Source organism: Vanessa cardui, chromosome 30 (assembly GCF_905220365.1).
Source record: "Vanessa cardui chromosome 30, ilVanCard2.1, whole genome shotgun sequence".
In the NCBI taxonomy this organism is placed as follows: Eukaryota; Metazoa; Arthropoda; class Insecta; order Lepidoptera; family Nymphalidae; genus Vanessa; species Vanessa cardui.
Window position 1 is genome coordinate 3,639,021 of NC_061152.1, and position 24,756 is coordinate 3,663,776.

The window sequence follows — 24,756 nt, forward strand, 5'->3', positions numbered from 1 at the left end:
TCAATAATTATTTATCATAAATTTGACTTTTCATCTTGATTATAAAGATAGAATACGATCAATCAGATTATGGTTGCGTATTTTTTTTTTATTTTAATTTGTGCTTGGACGATTACATTTTTTAAAATTTTAATTGGATGATTAGAATAATTCCTTCGTCCTATAATCATCATCCTTACATAGTATAAAACAAACTTACACACGAGTTCTTAAATTGTTGCTAAGAGGTTTATAAATTTTATAATATTGACAACCTCCGTGGTCGAGTGGCGTGTACACCGGTTTTCATGGGTACGCCACTCTGAGGTCCCGGGTTCGATTCCCGGCCGAGTCGATGTATATTACCATTAGTTTTCTATGTAGTCCTGGGTCTGGGTGTTTGTGGTACCGTCGTTACTTCTGATGTCCATAACACAAGTGCTTCAGCTACTTACATTGGGATCAGAGTAATGTATGTGATGTTGTCTCATATTTATTATTTATTTATTATTTAATACATCGGTGTCTTTGTATGATCAAGTATTTATTACCCCTATATTTTGAATAATCTTAGAATCTGCAGTCTTAGTATTCTAATAAGCTAGCCACTATTTTATCAAAAACAAAATAAACTTTATCCAAGTAGGTTTTTACAAGCACTCGTAATTTTACAATTAAGTGAAGCACGGGTTCGCAAAGTAGATTCTACCGAGAAGAACCGACAAGAAATTCAGTAGTTACTCTTATTCAACATTTAAAAAATTGAAAGTCAAGTTAGTCAAATACAATTATTTAAATTAATATATCCTGATTGGAAGTCAACAGGTATTACCTCCACGCTTTTTTATCATCTACATAATCTTGTATAGAATAATATGCCTTTTTTACCAATGTATTTTTTATAAACGATTTGAGTTTACGAAACGGCAAAGTTAAAAATGTTGGTGTCACACTGTGGAAACCTCCACAAAGAGCAGACCCGCTTACCTGCTTATGTGGGATCTTTAACCTAAAACCACTGTGATTTCCGGCCTCTTCGGAAAGAAAAGGCTGAGAGATCGCGTCGATTCATCGGTAATGAATAATTCATTACCCTGACGACCTCCGTGGTCGAGTGGTGTGTACAGGGCCGTATTTAGGGGAGGGCAACCGGGGCAACTGCCCTGGGGCCTGCCCTCCACATTAGTGGGGGCCACAGTTTTTAGCAAGTTAACAAATACCGAGATATAGTCAAATTAAAACAATATTACTACTAAATATTTTATAAGTTACCGACACAAGTAAATAAATCATAGCTTACTGATTGAAATAATAAAAAAAAAAACTAATTAATTCATAATAATGTAATTATTAGGGTGTTCACGCTTCTGTTGGTCTAGGGCCTCCATTGCTTTGTGGCCAGGGGGCCTCCAGACCTTTAAATCCGACTCTGGGTGTGTACACCGGTTTTCATGGGTACGCCACTCCGAGGTCCCGGTTGCGATTCCCGGCAGAGTCAATGTAGATTATCATTAGTTTTCTATGTTGTCTTGGGTCTGGGTGATTATACCGTCGTTACCTCTGATATTCCACAACACAAGTGCTTTAGCTACTTACATTGGGATCAGAGTAATGTATGTGATGTGGTCTCATATTTATATTTATCCCTTGATATAGCTTAGAGGATAATATACAGGATATAATAATATATTATCTCTATCTATCTATAACTGTACTTACCTGTTTTCGTTCTAAGCTTCTTGATAGAAGCTGACAACCTTTGGTGATACCAAAGGTTGTCTACGAGAGATCGCTATCAATGATAAGACCTCTTTAGCGCACCATTTGTCAAATATATTTGATTTCTCTTATGTACTCATGTGTTTTGCAATGAAGGTGGTGTAAATTACTTGGTGGCAGGGCTTTGTGCATGGCCGTCTGGGTAGGTACCACCCACTCATCAGATATTCGACTGCCAAACAACAGTGGTATAGTTGTGTTCCGGTTTGAAGGGTGAGTGATCCATAAAGGACATACCATCTTAGTTCTCAAGGTTGGTGGCGCATTGGCGATGCGCCACCGCCAATGTCTATGGGCAGTGGTGACCACTTACCATTACGTGGCCCAGATTCTCGTCCGCAAACCAATAGTATAAAATAAAGGATTTAAATAAAACTAATTATAACGGATGAATCGCGTATATTAATTATTTTTAAACATCCCGACGTTTCGAGCACTTTGCAGTGTTCGTGTCTACTCAGTCTACCCGTGACCACGAATATAATTAGTTTTATTTAAATGTGTAATAATCGCGAAAATTTAAGACAACATTAAAATAAAGGATTTCAATAAATAAGTTAGCGATTAGACCAATGAAGCAAAGCAAAGTTAAAGGTAGAATTAAGGAACAATCCTGATTGGTAAAAAAAGTAGGTAAAATGACAGCCTGTAAATTTCCCACTGATGGGCTAAGGTCTTCTCTCCCATTATGGAGAGGGTTTGGAACATATTACACCACGCTGTTCCAATGCGGGTTGGTGGAATGCACATGTGGCAGAATTTCGATGAAATTAGACAGATGCAGGTTTCCTCACGATTCATTTCACCGCCGAGCAAGAGATGAATTATAAACATAAATTATGCACATATATATAGTGGTGCTTACCTAGGTTGAACCCGAAATAATCGGTTAAGATGCACGCGTTCTAACCACTGGGCCATCCAGCTCTTGATTGGTAACTTATGATTATATCCAATTTTATTTTTAAGGTTCTATTCCATTCTTCACGAAAGAAAAGAAACTACCCCCTGAACTAAGGGTGATGCCCTATGACGTCAACAGCGTGATGCATTTTGGGGAGCGAGAGTTCAGCAAGAATGGCCATAGAACGATCATATTAAAGGTGATTAATATAAAGACATATATTAAAATGATAATTCAACATAGTCAACATACAACGGTACCGCACTAGACTATGTGATATCTGGCAAACGAGCAGGAGCCTCAATAATTAAGTGACTACCGCCGCCCATGGATATATGCAACACCGTGGGGCAGGTGTGTTGCTGGCCTTTGAGTAAAGAGTATGCTCTTTTCTTGAAGGTTTCCAAGTCGTATCGGTTCGGAAAAACCGGTGAAAGCTGGTTCCACAGAGTGGTTCTGCGAGGTAGAAAATGTCTTAGAATTTTCGGGTTTTAGGACATGTAATTGATGCTTGGTGGTAGGGCTTTCTGCAAGCCCGCCTGGGTAGGTACCACCCACTCATCAGATATTCTACCGCTAAACAACAGAACGCAGTATTGTTGTGTTCTGGGTGGGTGAGTGAGCCAGTGTAACTACAGGCACAAGGGACATAGCATCTTAGTTCCCAAGGTTGGTGGCGCATTGACGATGTAAGGAATAGTTAATATTTCTTACAGCGCCATCAGGTGGCCCATATGCTCGTCCGCCAACCTATTCCAAAAAAACTCTGTCTTGGTACCAGATATCGTTTGTAAATTCGGACGTTTAAAAAATAGGTCGTAATATCGTTAAGAATTAAAAAATAATAATGTGTAATATCCCAACAAACATTTTAGTCGTATAAGAAGAAATCACGCAACTAATAAATGTATAAGCGTTGTATAGAAGTCGTTTTATTCTATTATTCGACTTAGTGCCGCCTATAGTTTATTTGACTTATAGTCGTGTAAAAACGTCGTAGGAACGTCTATACGACTGTTTTATACGACTAAAACACGGTATTTAGTCGTGTAACCAGCGTTGTGGCAGTAGAAACGTCTTTGCGACTTTTATACCGACTATAGTCGTATTAGAGTGACGTATAAAACTCCTATACGAATTTAAGTCAATGTGACTTTTTCACGACATTTATACGACTGAATGTCCTATAAGAGTTTTAAAATACACTAAATATACCGCCATTCATTTGCGTCTTTGTAAAAATAATTTTACATAGTTGAAATGGATAGAAAAAGCTGGGCAAATAGATAAAAAAGTGGCAACTTTAAAAGGAAAGTTAAAAAAAATTATGCATCATTTCTTACCTCCAATTGTATTATATCGAATATAAGTACACGACAAGTTACCTGTCGATCAATTGGAGATGGTTCCGTACGAAATTTAGTGAGTTCTGAGCAATGTAATATTAATCGAAGCGCAGAAAGTACATTTAGGGGTTCTATAACAGTTGTTATGATTTTTTAAATATACTTATATAAGTTTAATTAAAATAATAATATTTAGTACGGTTTTGATTTTTAAATACGTTTTTTTTAATTGAAATAACATGTATTAGTATGATTATTATTTTTTTTATTTATTTTCACTCATATAATGTTACATTTTTAAATATAAAATACAAACATATAAAATATATTTAAAAATATAAAATACAGAGGCCAACTAGTGGCGGGAACAGGGTCCAAGCCACCGGTGGTCAGGGCTCCAGAGAGAAGAACTTCCTCACAATACGAGCCGTGCCGAGGAGTACTGCCTTCTGCATCAGGCCCTTGACCCAGCTACCTAACGAGAGCCTCTTAAGGTGTTGGTCGAGGCTCTTGGCCATTAGGCCATTCACTGAAACAACTATCGGCACAATAACTGCTGTATCCACATCCCACATGTCGACAACCTCGTGAGCTAAGTCAAGATATTTTATTTGTTTATCTTTCTCAGCCTTCACGAGATTCTCGTCATGAGGGATGGTGATGTCAACAATTATCGTGCGGCGCTCTGACCGATCTATCACCACTATATCAGGCTTGTTGGCAACAACAGTCCTGTCAGTGATTATAGATCGGTCCCAGTACAGTGTGATATGACCATTCTCGAGAACTGGGTCGGGCACATACCTGTAGTATGGTACCTCTGATACCACAAGACCGTATCGAAGTGCAAGTTGTTGATGGATAATCTTGGCCACTTGATTATGTCTGTGCAAATACTCTCCGTTAGCAAGACGAGAACAACCGGAAATAATATGTCTAAGGGATTCGCCCGGAGTGTGACACGCCCGACATATGTCCACCGTGCCATCCCTCACAATATACTTCCGATAATTATTCGTCATGATAACTTCGTCCATAATCGCACAGACAAAACCTTCGGTTTCACCAAATAGGTTACCGAACCGTAGCCAAGATACGGACGCCATAAAGTCCAAATCGGGTCCATGAAGGGCCCGATAGAAGCGTCCGTGTAACTCCTTGCTCTTCCATACCTCCTTGCGGTTCTCAGTACTTAGTACTACAGGCTTGCGCCAGTTCTCTTTGCCTAAGGAGAGCGGAGTTAGCCCCTTGTCCATGATAACTACATCTCGGTGCATATCCAAGTCAGTGTGGAGGAAATACTCCCTGAGTTTGTATACCTCACGGTTATGTAGGGTCTTGGCATTTAAAAAGCCACGGCCACCACATCTCCGTGGGATGTACAATCTCATCACCGAAGACCGAGGATGATGCATTCGATATGCAGTCAGCAGGACACGGACTCTCCTATCCAAGGCGTCTAGTTCTTTTTGAGTCCACTTGAGTATGCCGAAAGAGTACATCAAGACCGGCATGACCCAACCATTGAAGGCGCGAACCTTATTGCCACCTGATAAAAGACTATTGAGTACCTTTTTCAGGCGACCAAAGAAACGCTCCTGCAATGATTGTTTCATGTCGGTCACATTGATGCCTAACGCTTCCGACATACCCAAGTATTTGTATGATTCGTTTGCGGACAGTGATTTAAAGTTTATGGAATCTGAAAGTTGTAATCCGTCAGATTCCACAATCTCTCCTCGCTTTACATGCATAACCGCGCATTTGTCAACTCCAAATTCCATTCTAATAGAATTACTAAAAGTTTCTGTTACCTTTAGTAACTCCATTAGTTGTGAATCTGAAGGTGCAAAGAGCTTTAAGTCATCCATGTAAAGTAGGTGGGATATTACTTTACCTCCTCTCCGCAAACGATAGCCCAGCCTTGACCTCTCCAACAGAGTACTTAGAGGGTTCAAGGCTAAACAAAACCACAATGGACTCAAACTATCGCCCTGGAATATTCCCCGCTCAATCCTTATCGGTTCGTCATTACTATGAATCGTTCGGCATCCTGGATAGCGAAGGACTGTCCGCCATTGCCCCATACATGATCTCAAGAAACTGCATAGAGTTGTATCTAATTTATACAACTCCAGCACCCTCAAGAGCCATGTATGCGACACGGAATCATAGGCCTTCTTGTAATCTATCCAGCATGTCGACAGACTCTTTCGAGAACGACGAACCTGTTGGCTAATGGTCATATCAATGAGGAGTAGCTCCTTAGTGCCTCGTGATCCACCCTTACATCCATTCTGAGAGACGGAAAAAATACTATTATTCTCTATGTGACTATTAATCTTATCTCTCAGAATGGAGGTAAGGAGCTTATAGACCGTCGGTAAACAAGTAATCGGTCTATAGTTTTTAGGATCTGTTGCACTACCTGACTTATGGAGCAGGTGGGTGACTCCGGTGGTAAGGAACTGTGGTAGCGACCCAGACTCTAGAGATGACTGAAACTGAGATGCCAAGCATTCATGCGAGCTGCGCAGCCATTTTAGCCAAAAGCTATGAAGCCCGTCCGGTCCTGGAGACTTCCAGTTTGGAACGGACCGAACTGCAGCGGCTACATATATATATAAATAGCCTTTTCTGCGCCATGTGCGAGCTTCTATAACTGCGCCCTATTTAAGCAGACCCTTTGCCTAATTACTGTCTAACTCACTAAAACTTAAACGCAGGTTTACTACTGCTAATGCGTTGCCCATTAACGATAAGCACTAAACACAAATGCGCTCGTGGGCTGCCAAAAAATGAGCGCGATGTATGTTTTTAATGATACTAGCATGTGAGTAAGTTTGTATTGGAATCGAGTACTAGGGGCTCAGCGGAATATTAACAAGAGTGAAACGAAAAAACAATAATCCTGCCCAGTCTGTCTATTCTCGCGCCCCCGAGAGTCTATGCCCTGTGCCTGGGCACCGGTGGCACCGCGCTATATACAGCACTGGGTGTGCCGAGCTGGTACTGTTGGTAACTGCCTGGCACGAGAAAAAAAAGGCGGTTGATTTTGAACGGGGAGTGAGGAAGAAGGCTAGATTGTGTATTAGTGATAGTTCCGATTATGGTAGCACAAATGAAGCCCATGAAAATGATATGCTTCGTGATAATCTAAAAAAATGGGCATAAAATCTGATCTATTATATCACGTACCTTTTTTTTTATCAAAGCTGAACCAATAAATACTCAATAGGTATATAAAATAACAAGGTTTTAAACACTTGACAAATACTAAACTGAACTCTAATTTCGTTTTCTATGGCGGAATATTTACAAATCCAATCTTCTATAATATAAAAATGAGTCGCTAAATGTGTTGCTAAGCGCAAAATTCGAGAACGGTTGGACCGATTTCGCTAATTATTTTTTTTAAATATTCCTTGAAGTACAGGGATGGTTCTTACGGAGAGAAAAAGTCCAAAAAAAAATTTAAAATTTCCTGAAAAAGTCGAAAAACAACACTTTTCTATACTCCCATACAAAAGGTGTTGTTGAAATACATTGATCGTTTGACGATTATTACGATTATCCGATTCTGTTTCTGCGAGCAGAATATGGATATCGTCTTGGACTATATCAAACTAATTAACGACAGGCTCTGTGACATCGAAGAGAGTTAGTTGTATGGATTTCTATGCATATCGTATAACGATTAGAGATAATCAAACTAACCATATTCTGAAGCGTCGTAAGCTGTTTCAAAAATTAATTGTTAATATTTAAACTAAGGGAACGAACGATTAAACAATTATTCAATACAACCAATCAAAATTTCGAGATCGAGATGATGAATATTAAATGAAATATTTTTTAAGTATTTGATTAGATCTCGCATGTTTCTTGATTTGTTTCTTTATTATTTGTACATTGTTGATGATCAGTAATTACTTGCAAAATGAAAAATTAAAAATTTATTTTCTGCGACTAATGCCCAGCGAAGCGGGCGGGTATTGCTAGTAATGACATAAAATGAAACGTCGTTTAGAAGTTGTATAAAAGTCTTTTCCTTCTCTTGAAGTCGTGTAAAGGTAATTTTTAAAACCTACTTTAAAAAATCTCAATAAAATATTATTTATTTAAAGAATTACACTAGCGCGTTCATTACATAGATAAAACTAGCGCATTATACTCGATAAAATTAATTTCCCATCAGATTAATGTTCCTTGAACTTGAGTTTCGAAGTAAACACATTGATGAATAAATAAAAAATAATGTTCACAATCAATGAAGTATGTTCGTGACAGCTTTCAAATTCAATTTACAATTAATATTTTATCCAGTCACTTTGACAACAAATATAGTCTAGTAAGAAGCGTGTTGGATACTGCTATTCGATCAAATGTCGTAAAGCAGCGGTAATAAACACTATAAGTCTGCCGCACGACCTCTATACGACCACTATGCGACCACTATGCGACCAAAAAGTAACTTATGCGACCGCTACATGACTCTTATAGGACACTAAGTCGTATAAAATGGGCCTTTTCTTGGTGATGTCGACGTTATAGCAGCGTAACGGCGACCAGCTTATAGAACCAAAAGTTACAGGTGGCACGTTGTGGCGACCTTTCAAATGTTTGTTGGGATACCTACAAGGAACATAATCAATAAATAAAGTAAAAATAAATGATTTCCTCCCGATGTCGTACTTGAATAAATAATTTATCCTCAGAAAACACAACCGATTTCGGTTCAAGTAATAAATATCCAGGGCCTTGATAGCCCAATGGTGAGAACGCGTGCATTAACCGGTGATTATTATTAAACCCAGGCAAGCACCACTGAATATTCATGTGCTTAATTTGTGTTTATAATTTATCTCGTGCTCGGCGGTGAAGGAAAACATCGTGAGGAAACATGCATGTGTCTAATTTCATAAAAAATCTTCCATATATATATATTCCACCAACCCACATTAGTGGAATGCGCTCCGATCCTTCTCCTCCTCTCCCTTAGCCCAGCAGTGGGAAATTTACATCTGTTGATGAATAAATATCCTTATTCTTCTAGAACTATAATACGAAACAAAATCGGATCGGATTGACAAAGAACGACTTAAGAAAGATCGAAATAATATACGGACCGGAATGCCAGAAGAGAGATCGCCAGGCCAAAATCGATGTATGCAAGAGTTACCCGAGCTCGAGGCGGAAACGGCAAGCGAACGTTGAAATAGTCCGAAGTTTACGAGTGAACCCGAACATAACGCCGCCCCCTGACGGAAACCTAACCGACGGACTGTCAAAAGATCTTGAAGGCCTAGGAATCGAGAACGAAGCACAAGAACTGCTCGAACAAATCCACAGAATAACAGCGAAGGCTTTAGAAAATACTAGAATAAAGCGCTGTAACGAAACTGACGTTAAGTTCGTAAACAATTCCATAATACCTCACGATGTTGCCAGTATATTAGAAGCGACAGTCCTCTATATAAAATCGGTTGTAAATAAAGCGCTGCAGAATTCAACAGCTTTCTGCAATATTACAAATTCGATAGAATTGTTTCAAAGAGCAAGATGCAATTCCGGATATAGGTGTCCGCTTAGCTATAAATCAACGAAATCAAGTCGTGTTGAATATTCAACGCAGCACAGACCATTAGTTCGTCAGTCGACAAAACATTATGGCAAAGACAGAAAGCCCCAATTTTCATTATGGTTAAGGACGAGTAATATTACCGAAAATAATGGAAGGCAGAAAAGAGATTTGATGGAATTAGACAAATCGGTTTTGACAGCTGTCAGTGCAAATGTCACTGTCGATTTGACAACTGACGCATCGGTTTCAGTTCAGAAAGTTATGAATTTCGCACCAGTTAGGAGATTTCGAGAGGGCGTTTCAAGGTAAGATATAATTTTTTTTGTGTATAAATATATTGTATGCTATGAAATCTCGATATCAATAATGTAATATGTAATAAATATATTGTTAGAGATTTTCGTTTTTAAATTCGCTCGTTTCAACATATATTCTTGTGTTAAACAAAGATATAAATATTAAGTAGTTTAGCTATGGTTGAACCCAGAAACGGCGGAAAGCAGTCTACTGTCTTGGGTGTGGTTTTCTATATACTGCCTTGCTATATAACATTAAACTAATACAAATTTCAAAAAGCGAACCTTCCTTTTATTTTAATATACAAAATACTAGAACATACATGTGTTTTTGTAACTCACCCCTAGATGGCGCTGTTCCATAACATTTGGTATAAATATTAACACATGGAATTTGCTAGTTGAGATATGATCATTGTCTTGTATTTATTAAATATATTATATTATTAATTGTGTGAGTTTTATTTACTGTCAAGCAAATCTTCTAGATTATTTAATATCCTTCTAAAAACGAAATATAAATTTGTAATTATTTCATTATAATTGTTATTGTTCAAGATGGTTTAGTAGTTAGAACGTGTGTATCTTAACCGATGATTGTGGTCAAACCCAGGCAAGCACCACTGAATTTTCATGGGCCTATTTCATCTCGAGCCCGGCGGTGAAGGAAAACATCGTGAGGAAACCAGCATGTATCTAATTTCAACGAAATTGATGCCATATGTGACCACCAACCTGCATTGGAGTAGTATGGTAATCCTAACCTTCTCCTCGAAGGGAGAGGAAGCCTTAGCTCAGCAGTGGGAAATTTACAGGCTGTTGTTGTTGTTATTGTTGAATATGTCCCTACCGGATTGGGTTGCCCAAAGAGCTATCACCAAGTAATGCTAACACAATGGATATAGAACACATGGTGAAAAAACTGACTAGCTTTGAAGCAGTGTTACTAGCTCTAAATCTTCTCCCTAAGGGGTCATCCAATTATTACGTAAAATGATCTAAGGGGGAGGGGGTCGACCATGTCTTATGTTTCCTTACTTGGGGGTGGGAAGGAGTTTCGATATATCTTATGTAAGAACAAAAAATAGCGCAAAGTTAAAATTATTTGAAAAAGAGCGGAAAAGCGCGCGATTGTCGAGGTTCGCTCGGATACTTTGATATTACAATAACATTTAAAAAAAATGTTATTTTGAAAAATAAACCGGACTTTCAATTTTTTCCTTTAAATTCTTACGTAATAGATATTTTTAGAACCAGAAGTAGGAAGTAGGTTAACCTCTAAAACTCTATCTCTAAGATAATTATCTTTAATTTATAATAACAATCAATCTACCACAAAAGAAAAACATTTAGTCTACAACACAAATAACCATCAATGATCATATTTACACCGTAATAATTATAATTGCAATTCTCAATGTGTCAACTACAAATCTCCCGCCTTTTTTTTTTTTTAAATAGGGAAGTTGTATGACTTGACGCTGATGTTGCTTGTTTATTCCAACACGGCCTCTCCTGACGGTGCGCCGTCCTCGGGCACCCACGCTGGCTCTAGATTGCTGATGAGTGATGAGATTCGCAGAAGGTCCGACTATAAGCGTCATCTACGATCTTATCATCATAATTTGTCGAAAATAATTTATTAAAAATAAACGAAATAGAAAAATATTTGCCTAATCTTTATAATCTTTCTATTCATCACACTTATGCGGCCCTCATTCACTCAGCCATTTTCTATTTCGTCAATCAGACTCATTAAAGATGTGGTACAAACATAAAACTTATTGGATAGAGACGCATATCCTGGGCAGAGGCAGTATTACGCGATGCCCACTTTACTTTACCTGTGGGCAGAGGCAGTATTACGCGATGCCCAATTAACTTTACCTGTGGGCAGAGGCAGTATTACGCGATGCCCAATTAACTTTACCTGTGGGCAGAGGCAGTATTACGCGATGCCCACTTTACTTTACCTGTGGGCAGAGGCAGTATTACGCGATGCCCAATTAACTTTACCTGTGGGCAGAGGCAGTATTACGCGATGCCCAATTAACTTTACCTGTGGGCAGAGGCAGTATTACGCGATGCCCACTTTACTTTACCTGTGGGCAGAGGCAGTATTACGCGATGCCCAATTAACTTTACCTTTGGGCAGAGGCAGTATTACGCGATGCCCAATTAACTTTACCTGTGGGCAGAGGCAGTATTACGCGATGCCCAATTAACTTTACCTTTGGGCAGAGGCAGTATTACGCGATGCCCAATTAACTTTACCTGTGGGCAGATGCAGTATTACGCGATGCCCAATTAACTTTACCTTTGGGCAGAGGCAGTATTACGCGATGCCCAATTAACTTTACCTGTGGGCAGAGGCAGTATTACGCGATGCCCAATTAACTTTACCTGTGGGCAGAGGCAGTATTACGCGATGCCCAATTAACTTTACCTTTGGGCAGAGGCAGTATTACGCGATGCCCAATTAACTTTACCTTTGGGCAGAGGCAGTATTACGCGATGCCCAATTAACTTTACCTTTGGGCAGAGGCAGTATTACGCGATGCCCAATTAACTTTACCTTTGGGCAGAGGCAGTATTACGCGATGCCCAATTAACTTTACCTTTGGGCAGAGGCAGTATTACGCGATGCCCAATTAACTTTACCTTTGGGCAGAGGCAGTATTACGCGATGCCCAATTAACTTTACCTATGGGCAGATTTCTTATTTTTTCTTATCATAACAGAAGGGGGACAAAGTCTAGCGAAAATAATAAATAAATGGCTAAGAGGTATTGGAACACACCGTTCAAAATTATTTCGAGTGGATTTATGTCAATGTGAGCTGAGATGACCCAGTGGTTAGAACGCGTGCATCTTAATCTTGTCTTTATAATTCATCTCGTGCTCAGTGGTGAAGGAACCTGCATGTGACAAATTTATTTATAGTACTGATGACCTAAGGCCTAATTTAACGACTAAGACCAGCGACATTGACATAACAAAAACAGCCTGTTAATTCCCATTGCTGGGCTAAAGGCCTCCTCTTCCATTAAGGATGGGGTTTGGAATATATTCCACCACGCTGTTCCAATGCGGGTTGGTAGAATGCACATGTGGCAGAATTTCGATGAAATTAGACATGAATCAGCGGTGCTTGCCCGGGTTTGAACCCGCAATCATCGATTAAGATGCACGCGTTCTAACCACTGAGCCATCTCGACTCGACTCGAATTATCATATAATAGATATTAAAAACGGGATATTTACCATGTTTTTTTATTTTATGAAGCTCGATATTACGACATCATCTACGAATGTCTTGTTCACGAGAACAACACAGTTCAATAAAAAATGTCAATTTAAAATCTTATAATCATGCTTTTATATACAACACTTCGTTTAATAAATATTCAGTACGATTATAAATATTTAAACGTCAAGAAAACCTAACAAAGAATTATATCTACTTTCTATCTACTTTCTGTTTGGCCTAAAGGTTGAATGGTAGAGAATGCCTTCAGGCATTAAGTCCGCCTTTTGTCACAACTTATGTTGTTGGTCAATAAAGTATTTTAAAAAAAAAGCAATTAAACAACTTTAGAAGTGAAATTAAAGATTAATTAGACACGATCAAATTTCTTTAATTAAAGAACTGTTTATTTATTCTAGGACATTTGGTAGCAAGGAGAGCATTAAAGAAGATTACAATTCGAATATTTCTTCTGACACCACAAAGAAGAAATCGAAACAAAAACGTGTGAAAACGAAGGATTTAGATATAGAAATATTATCTGATGAGCATTCGAGTAAGAGAAAAGAGAAGTACACAGAGAGTGAGAGTCAAAGTGACTCAGAAGTAGAAGAAGAGAGGTATGCATAGTCTTGATATTTTTAATGCATTTCTACTAGTTTAGTAAAATAAAGTAAAGTAAAGTAACAGCCTGCAAATTTCCCACTGCTGAGATAAGGCCTCCTCTTTAGTTAAGGAGAGGGCTTGGAACATATTCCACCACGCTGTTCCAATACTGGTTGGTGGAATTCACATGTGGCAGAATTTCTATGAAATTTGTCACATGCAGGTTTCCTCGCGATGTTTTCCTTCACCGCTGAGCACGAGATAAATTATGAAGACAAATTAAGCACATGAATCAGCGGTGCTTGCCTGGGTTTGTACCCGCAATCATCGGTTAAGAATTAAGATGCACGCGTTCTAACCACTGGGCCATCTCGACTCATTTGACTTAACAGAAATTCAAATTCAGTTTCTATTAAGTTCGTAATCCTTATGATTAAATTAAAATGATGAAAAAGTAACTACTGAGTTTCTTGACGGTTTTAGAATCTTTCCAAACGGGTAGCTTTACATTTAATTCAACACTGTAAAATGTTATGACCAAAAGTTTTTTTATGATCATACTTGAATTAAATATTTTGATTTTGATACATTGGAATAGGTTCACGGAAGAACAGGGTCTACGTGCTTTCCAAGGCACGGCCACACATTACTACAAAAACACCGAGCAAGTATTGATAAAATCTTGAAATCCGAATTTATTGGACCTATCCCATTATTGGGCCCTAAGGTCTAAAATCTTTGAAGATACACTACACAAACGATGAATTAGCTTGTGTTATTTCAGACATAATAGATTTCGTAGATCATTTATTTGTTAAAATCCGATAACGCTTACCTATACAAGCTCCCTGGTGTTTTCTAGATACTTTTTATCAAATGTGGTTCTGGTTTGAAAGTTATAAAGCCTTGAAAACTTTGTGTTAAAGGATTGACGCTATAACGCCTACTTATTTACGACAATATTGGTCATTTGCCGACCTAATTAAAAGTACAGTCGGGGTAAGAAAAGGTTCGTCACCTTAAGATCTATTTTCGTGTGCTCAGTATGAGCGATAATCTGTTTTACCGATCGAGTGACATATTGCGTCGCAATGATTTGATGTTCAGATTCAAAAGGTACTAAAAGTTTGAGACTTGATAAAGGAATGAATTTGAAAACTGATAGGTTTTCTAAATCTGTACAAAATCGCTTTTTAATTTAGTTAAATTTTAGGCCGAAAGTTAAGAAAATGAAGAAAAGAAAAGGTTCGGTGAGTGGAAAAATACCTGAAACAGTGAAGCTATCGCACGCAAATAGAGAATTCTACGACGAACGAATGTGGCCGGACAAAGTCGTCAGATATGTTATTAAAGAAGATTCTGGGTGTAAGTATAATGTGACTAGACATTGGATTATATGCAAATGCATATAATACTACTGTTATAGCGTTACAACTATAAGTTGTAATTTAAATCAATGTCAAAAACTAATTGGAAATAGTTTTTTATGGTGCATAATTCGCCATTTTTAGTGGATATTTGCATGCGTATTTTGGCATTTTTATAGTGCATATAATCCGATGTCTAAATATGACTAATGTACGTAATTTATATCAATCAATCAATCAATTAATCAAAATATATTTCACAAACTGTTACCCGCGGCTTTGCTAGCATAGACTATGAATATATTTACAAATTAAATTAAAATGTTACATTGATGATTAGTATACAAAGAGGTACGTAACTTTTTGTATCCAAAAAAATATTTTTTGTATGACAATGTAAGAAACATTAACTATTCCTTACATCGTCAATGCGCCACCAACGTTGGGAACTGAGATGTTATGTCCCTTGTGCCTGTCGCTCTTTCACGACCAGACGAAACCGAATTTGATGTAATTTGGTATGGAGCAAACTTGAACTCCATTTGTCAGGCAAAAAGTAGCCTATGTCTTTTACATAGGCTACTTTTTGCCTGACAAATGATAACCCCAAATACGCAAGGTAAGTCGCGGGTGACCAGTTGTGTAATATGTAAATTTATAGATAAAATAGCAAAAGTTCGCGAGCGTTTGGACGAGGTCAATTCCATACTGAAGGCCAGAACCTGCGTTCGACTCCAGGAAATCAAAGAGAGAGAGGCTCGCAAGTACCATGACCATCTCATCCTCGACGCCAGCCCGGATTACGTCACGGGTAGAGTGGGCGGGAAACAGGTGAGTTTGGTTGGTTCGCAGCTATTTTTACTAATGGTAACATAAAAAATATACATAGGTATAGTAAGAATCAGAGGTGGTAACCACTTTAAATAAAAACAAAGTTATCGTTTGTCAAATATAATTTAATGGTTTTAATTATTTTGAGAATTTACACAATTACCCTTAGACGTAAGAAACTGAGTATCATTATCATTATATAGTATAAAACAAAGTACTCTATGTATGCTTAGATCTTTAAAACTACACAACGGATTTTGATGTGGTTATTTTTAATAAATAGAGTGATTCGAGAAAGGTTTTTGAGTATAATACATGGACAATATAGTAAAGAAACAAAAATTTCTTTTAAAAATATAATTGGCAAGTACCAATATTTTTTATTTTATAATTCTTTCAATAGATTCTATTAATTAATAAAAATTTTAATAAAAAGAAAAACCGTCTTCAAACAAAACACTATTTTAAAACAAATAAATATGCACTAAAAAGTAATAAAAATAATTACGTAATCAGCATATTTTTTAGAGTCCTCCTAAGTAAAAGGAAATGAAAAATATATGACTACTGAAAAGTCGACTTACGATTATATAACGTAGTTATAATTATTGTTATATTTGGAGCCGGTGTCAAATTATCAAAATCGGTCCAACCAGTTAAAAGAAATGAGGTAACAAACGTAAAAAAAATACAGACAAATTGATAACCTCCTCCTTTTTGAAGTCGGTTGAAAAGAGATTATTTCGAATGTATATCGCGAATTAAAGCAGAAGTATCGACATAGTATTGTTTATAATATTACTATAAATAATTGTTTTAGTTAGCTAACAGTTATTTAAAAAAGTTTATCTCAATTCCCGTCAACAAAGACTAAAATAATATAGTGTAGACCCAGCTTCAGATAAACAGGAACATTAAATAATTAACAATATTTAATATGGTGTGAATATTTATTTTTTTAAGTTTTCTTTACAATCATCCATTATCTTCCGTATTTAAAGGCAGATTAACAATTCCCATGTAAAATTTAATAATATTCTATTTCTACTTCTATTTATAAAAATGTCAAACCAAAAAGTATTCAGTACATTCATATCTGAATATAGCTCAACATCTATAACCTTTAATGATTATATATAAATATTATATTTAAAATACTTTATAGGCTTACAATATAGAATAAATAATATATATGTTCGATGTTTTATAACAGCGCCATCTAGTTTCGTTCACGTCAAACAATTTATTTATATAAAAGAATTCAAATTCATTTTGTATTTAATATTTGTAATACATAGTTGTCTCTTATCCAAAGTAATTTCATGTAGTACGACACAACTTAGATGTCACATCAGCAAGATTGGTAAAACCGGTCACATCCGAATTGAGTACGCTATCCCGAATTATTAATATTTATTTCTCATGCGAATATGATCTTTGTACAAACGTAATAACTTGTTATATCGTATGACCTAATATTTTCGTCAATTCGACGCGTCGCTTTACACGCACTCGCTGTCTCGGGTCGAACTGACGCGGGAATCTATAGCGACGAATAGCGTCGAGTGGCGCGATAGGGAGCTGTTTCTGTTGGTTGTGTGAATCGGCAGTATAGGTTTTATTGAATTTTCCGACGCTTCGTATAAGTTGTGTCGTACCATACTATTTTATAAAAATAATCATATTACCTTGCTTTAGGTTTTAAAAGCAAAAGCAATCGCTTTTCTTTGGGTTTCCAATTTCTCCGTGGGATTCCGTTATTTATGGTAGAAATATTAATATTTACATAAATTAAATAAAACAAGAGCTGAGATGGACCAGTGGTTGGAACGCGTGCATCTTAACCGATGATTGCGGGTTCAAACCCAGGCAAGCACCATTATGTGTATATATGTGCTTAATTTGTGTTTATAATTCATCTTATGCTCGGCGGTGAAGGAAAACATCGTTAGGAAACCTGCATGTGTCTAATTTCATTGAACTTCTGCCACATGTGCATTCCACCAACCCGCATTGGAACAGCGTGGTGGAATATGTTCCAAACCCTCTCCTTAATGGAAGAGGAGGCCTTATCCCAGCAGTGGGAAATTGACAGACTGTCACAATTAAGACAATGATTTATCAACATAACTCCATATTTATTTTAGTTTCACAGTTAACATGAGATCAATTTAATTAAATATGTAAAGAAAAATTTACAAAATATTTAATAATTATAAAACAAAGTCTCTTCCCAATGTCTATCTGTATGCTTTTAGATCTTTAAAACTATGAAATGGATTTTAATGTGTTTTCTTTTAATGAATAGAGTGATTCCACAGGAAGCTTTATATGTATAATATATGTATAATATGGTCAGTGGCGTAAATAGGGCGGTGCCACCAGTGCCCAGGCACAGGGCGTAGACTCTCGGGGGCGCAAGAATAGACAGACTGGGCAGGACTATTGTTTTTATGTTTTGCTCTTGTTAAGATTCCGCTGAGTCCCTAGCACTCGATTCCAATACAAACGTACTTACATGCTAGTATCATTAATAACATACATCGCTCAATTCTTTTGGCAGCGCACGAGCGTATTTGTGTTTAGTGTTTATCGTTAATGGGCAACGCATTTGCAGTAGTGAACCTGCGTTTAAGTTTTAGTGAGTGAGGCAGTAAAATAGGCAAAGGGTCTGCTTAAATAGGGCGCAGTTATAGAAGCTCGCACAGGGCGCAGAAAGGGCTATTTACGGCACTGAGTATGGTAAAGAAACACTGATAATTTTAGAAGTTTCTAATGTGACGTCGTGAATAAATGCTTTTTTTGCGCTTATTTTTATTTTTTTATTTTTATTTTATAGTATAGTTTGGCGGACGAGCATATGGGCCACCTGATGGTAAGTGGTCACCATCACCCATACACAATGACGCTGTAAGAAATATTAACTATTCCTTACATCGCCAATGCGCCACCAACCATGGGAACTGAGATCGTCACGTCCCCTGTGCCTGTAGTTACACTGGCTCACTCACCCTTCAAACCGGAACACAACAGTACTCTACTGTTGTTTAGCGGTAGAATATCTGATAAGTGGGTGGTACCTACCCAGGCGGGCTTGCACAAAGCGCTACCACCAAGTAAACTATTAAAATAACCGCTTTTAACTAAATGAATATGTATGTATACACGGTGTATGTACCAAAATAAGAATTTTTACAATTTTGGCTTTACTGTCTGTCTGTCTGTTTGCTCCGGCCAATCTCAGGAAGAGACCCCTATTTTGATGGAACTTTCATTGGCTGGCTAGATGTAATAAGCAGTAACTTCGGCTACAATAATATATAATATCGAAATAAAACAATATAAAATTCTACGGACCTCCTTATCTTAAATAAAAACAAAATTTACCTACATATTCTAAATTCAAAAATGTCCGAATAAAAATCCAATTTAACACGGTTTTATTTAATATGTTTTCAAAACTTTTAAAAATTTAAAATGATTGTAGCTTATAACATCTTTAAAGGCAATAATTTATCTGAATTTATAAGTGTCGTAGAAACTTGTTTAAAATCTCGCGTCCTAGTAAAATAATATTTAAATTAATAATTAATGTCAATGCATAATTTATCTTTATGAATGCTCTGTATAAACAGTGTTGGAAAGTGATAGCAAAAAAAATCATATGGAAACTGTCACGAGTTAGAAAGAGACAACATTTTTGACGCAGTACACTTAATAAACGTAATCAATAACTTGGGTGGCCATATATTAAAATATTCCCTAAATTTGGCATAGAATATATTTTTCATTTTACTGTGATCTTCATAATAAAAATAATTTTTATTTTTTATAAAATATATTGTAACATATTAACCTTTTTTAATTATATTTTACATTTATAAAATTATATTCATAATATTTATTTACAAATGTACACTTCCAAGTAACTTTAAGAATACATAATAATAAGCGAAATATTACATTTCTAAAAACTGATTTTTATTTTAATGCTAGAATAAATCCGTAATAACTAGTTTTATTTAAATGTGTAATAATCGCGAAAATTTAAGACAACATTATATAATATGTAAATGTTTTTTTAAAAGCTTAATAATGACTAATGTTTAAAAAGTTGGATCTTTATTCAAATCATGAGTTGTTGTATATATATTCAAATAATGAGTAATGTAGCAGTTAATAAAATCATTTTACATTAAAATATAATAAAAAAGCTGAAGCAAAAAAAATGATCTAAATACTCGTGTATTATGTCATATTACTTTTTGTCCCTTTTGCTGTCGAAACGCTTAGCCCTTGGAGTAGTAGTGCAAAAAGCTTCATCAAAAGTATAACCTCGCCTCATTGCCTCCACTGGTGACAGGAGGGTTTTTTCGTTTTTTGCCCAGAGCATCGGAATTCTTGTCACCATACAACGCGGTCGAGGTTCAATGTAACAATAACTAATTCATAATTGTATATATTTAAGCATTTAATTTCATTGATTCTTATGTTAATTTATAAAGTTAGATTATATATGAATAATATAGATTTTAAATGATATTTAAAATGAATATTAAATTTATTTACAATCGATTTCCTTATAGTTAAATGAAAATATGTACAATAATTATCGTGCACAATAATGCAAATATTTTTTTTGTAGATGTCAACACTGTTCTAGAAACGTCTATCAGAGCTGCTCTATGATTGGCTGATATTGCACTCTAGAATATTCTGACCTGCGATTGGCCGGGTATATAAGAAATCGCGGCCATTTAAAATGTTTCAAATACTCCGAGCTTAGTTCATATAAAAAATAGTGTTTATTAATTAAATATGGTTGTTATTGGTATAGATTTAGGAACTGCGTGTTCTTGTGTTGCTGTGTGGCGTAATAATTGTGTGGAAGTGATACCGAACGAAAGTGGGAATAATATAACGCCATCTTATGTTGCGTTTACTGAGCGGGAACGCTTGATTGGCGATCCGGCGAAATGTCAGGCATCCGTCAATGCAACGAACACAGTTTTTGGTGTGAAAAGATTAATCGGACGAGCGTTCAACGACGTCGGCTTGCAAATGGATTTACAGAACCTCCCGTACACTGTCGTAAACCAAAACGGTAAGCCGAAAATCGTTATTAATTACAAAAATCGTAAAAGATTATTCGCGCCCGAGGAAATAAGCGCCATGATAATTTTCAGGCTTAAAGAGATCGCTGAAGTTCATCTAGGTTTCAAAGTTGACAGTGCCGTTGTTACCGTTCCCGCGTATTTCAGTGATAATCAACGCCAGGCGACCAGACTCGCGGGTCGAATCGCCGGTTTGGATGTCATAAGGGTCATAAACGAACCAACGGCCGCTGCCTTAGCGTACGGATTGACCAATCACGTGCAAGGTGATCGTAATATACTTATATACGATTTAGGTGGTGGTACTTTGGATGTGTCTATTTTGAATATCAGTGAAGATTCGTTGTATGAAGTAAAAGCGACCGCGGGGAATCCCCGACTAGGCGGGGAAGACTTCGACAATCGTCTAGTGGAATACATCGTTGATGATATTCGTAAAACGCAAGGGAGAGATATAAAAGGCACAAGAGCACTAACACGTCTAAGATTCGCAGCTGAAAAAGCGAAAAGAGCGCTCACATCCGCTTCAGAAGCGTTCGTTCGTATCGAATCGCAAAACGATCGTATCGATTACATTGGACGAGTGACTCGAGCGCTATTCGAACAATTATGCTCGGATTTGTTCAAAGAAACGCTTATATCCGTGGAACAGGCATTGATGGATGCGCGTCTGTTGAAGAGTGATATACGGGATGTCGTCTTGGTCGGCGGCAGTTCGAGGATACCAAAGATAAAGAAAATGCTCACAGATTACTTCGAAGGGAGAGCTGTTAAGAATTCAATCAATCCAGACGAAGCGATCGCCAGCGGTGCAGCGATTCAAGCGGCTATATTGTCAGGGGAAAGGAATGATAGTATAAAAGATTTGCTGCTTATAGACGTGGTGCCATTATCCCTCGGCGTGGAGACCGCTCGAGGTATCATGTTCAAAGTCATTAATAGGAATACACCAATACCATGCAGACAGGTCAAGGAAATATCGACGCTGGAAGACTATCAGATAAGCATGACCATAGAGGTGTTTGAGGGTGAAAGGTCTCTGACGAAGGACAATCACCTGTTAGGTGTATTCGAACTCCACAACATCCCTCCAGTACCAAGAGGAGTCGCTAAGATCGATTTGATATTTGACATCGACGCCAATGGCATACTAAAGGTATCAGCAAGAGATAAAAGCACGGGGAATCAAGAGAGTATAACAATAGAAAACTCGAATAGATTGACGAAACAAGACGTGAACCAAATGATATCTGTTGCAGAACAGTTTAAGAGCGAAGATGACGAGAATAAACTACGTTTGGAGTCAAGGAACCAGCTCGAGACATACATATACAACGTGAAAAGATCCTTCGTTGAGAATTTGGAGATGATAGACGGAGAGGAATGCGCTAGTATGATAGGAGAATGCAAAGACGCTATCGCCTGGCTAGATGATAACCCTGATTGTCTGAAAGAGGAATACGAGAGGAAAATGTCCGAATTGCTAAATCGTTGGTCGTTGAGAATAAAGAAGATGGATCACTTGTTGCACAGAGCTAAGAGGCAGAAGTTTTCGCGATCGGATTTTGAAGATCAGCAGACCACGATCGAAGAGGTAGTTGAAGATACTTCAGATTTGTGATTTTTTAGTTTTAAGGTACGTTTCGATTAAATTTGGTTGATAATTAATGGTTTTCTTGAATGTGAGGTGGTGTAGCTACCTCAAAAGAATCATTTTCATCATTGAAAAAATAAAAATGTAGGTACCTGTAATGTACAGTCGGGGTAAGAAAAGGTTCGTTAAGATCTATTTTCGTGTGCTCCGTGTGAGCGGTAATCAGCTCGAGAATGACGTATTCCGTCGCAATGATTTTCAACCGACTTCAAAAAGGAGGAGGTTATCAATTCGTCTGTTTTTTTTTTATGTTTGTTACCTCATAACTTTTCACTGGGTGGACCGATTTTGATAATTTTTTTTTTTTTGAAAACTACCTTTCAAGTTTTCTTGGCTGACACCGGCTCCAAATATAACAATAAATATAACTACGTTATATAATCGTAAATCGACTTTTAAGTAGTCTAATATTTTTCATTTCATTTTACTTAGGAGTACTCTAAAAAATATGTTGAATACGCTATTATTTTTATTACTTTTTAGTGCATATTCATTTGTTTTAAAATAGTGTTTTGTTTGAAGTCGGTTTTTCTTCTTGTTAAAATTTTATTTATGAAGTATACATTCAAAAGGTACTAAGAGCTCAAGACTTGATAAAGGAAATTGTAAACTGACGAAGGTTTTCGTACTCTGACTGTACACGCGTGAGAATTTATATTTTTACTTGACACTAAAATAATTATTGGTATCTTGTTTTGTTATCAATTCTTAGCAATCGTTTACAGATGAGTATGCGTTCACAGTTTAATTTCGTAATAAAATAAATACTAGTAAATCTCCCGCGAACTTCGCGCTCATTCTGGATATATTTTTTGCGAAAACTATGACAGGTCTATGAGCTGAGATAGCCCAGTGGTTAGAAAGCGACCATCTTAACCGATGATTGCGGGTTCAATGCCAGGCAAGCACCGCTGATTCATGTGCTTAATTTGTCTTTATAATTCATCTCGTGCTCAGCGGTGAAGGAAAACATCGTGAGGAAACCTGCACGTATGTTCCAAAACTTCTCCTCAAACGGAGAGGAGGCCTTTAGCCCAGCAATGGGAATTTTACAGGCTGTTGTTGTTGTTTGTTGTTGTTGTATTGCAGGTTTCTTTTTAAATTTTATTTAATTGTAGACTGCAAGTCAATCGTCAACATTTGGCGCAAAAAGGATGAAACCTTTTTGCAAATATTTTGTAACGTTTTTTATTATTATTTTAATTATACAGCCGTAGCACCGCTCTCTAAACAGTAACTTTGTACCGCTCTCTAAAATTTATTCTTTGTTAAATCGTAACAATTTAATAAATTTTAATCAAGAATCTTTGATTTTTCTGCACATCATGTTTGGCTAGAGGTCTTCAAAATGATACCATAGTCGATTTTTTACGTGCAGCTATCGTCCCATAGTCACTGGGACAAATCGGCTTACGCTATTAATATATAAGAACTACTGGTAACGTTTGTCACGGTGACTTTAAAATGTTTGTCAGTGTCACGTCACGTTTCCAAAGCGGAGTGCGCTCATTAATAGAGACAGTGACAAAACATTTTCGAAATCGAAGTGTCATTTGCCACTATGGATTTCGAAGAGACGGTGGTTCTCTGTGGAGAAGCGAAGAGAATACTGGGTACTACTTTCTTTCCACTTCTTAGAAGCATCAATAGCATAATGGGTTTCGGGCCGCTTAGCAATGTACCCATTGGTTGTAATACCAACTCCTGACACAAGTGATAAGTTAAAAAAAGGGGTAAGAAGGTATATTAGTAATTCCTCATTTAATCTAGGGTATTATCACTATTCTTGAAAAAAAATACTAAGTTTGCACGTAGCTACGTCACTGTTTTCACCCTAAGCAAAACTAAACTAAACTCTAGAGCAGCGGTTCATAACCTATAAAATGTAAATATATTTTAAGGCTGCGACCCTGAATTTTTATTTATGTTCTAGTGATATTAAAATAATAGGAGTATATTATTTAGTGCAAATGGACTCATTGTGGCAAATCTTTCTTTTAAAACTCTGTCACCCGGCAATTCAAGCAATTCTTCTTATAATCCAGCTGT

At 36.9% G+C, this 24,756-nt stretch overlaps 2 protein-coding genes across 2 annotated transcripts in view; both read left to right on the top strand.

Moving 5' to 3' along the window:
* The window catches only part of LOC124542124, a 41,981-nt gene that overhangs the window by 9,938 nt on the left and 7,287 nt on the right, over positions 1–24,756 (top strand). The window contains exons 5-9 of the mRNA XM_047120057.1: positions 2,728–2,861; positions 9,065–9,897; positions 13,555–13,755; positions 14,955–15,106; positions 15,770–15,939. Of these exons, the coding sequence (XP_046976013.1) occupies positions 2,728–2,861; positions 9,065–9,897; positions 13,555–13,755; positions 14,955–15,106; positions 15,770–15,939 (1,490 nt within the window). The remainder of the gene's footprint in view (positions 1–2,727; positions 2,862–9,064; positions 9,898–13,554; positions 13,756–14,954; positions 15,107–15,769; positions 15,940–24,756) is intronic.
* On the top strand, positions 21,051–22,683 carry LOC124542362 (heat shock protein 68-like). The gene has a single exon (XM_047120337.1). The coding sequence runs from the start codon at positions 21,112–21,114 to the stop codon at positions 22,672–22,674; it is 1,563 nt and encodes a 520-aa protein (XP_046976293.1). The 5' UTR covers positions 21,051–21,111; the 3' UTR covers positions 22,675–22,683.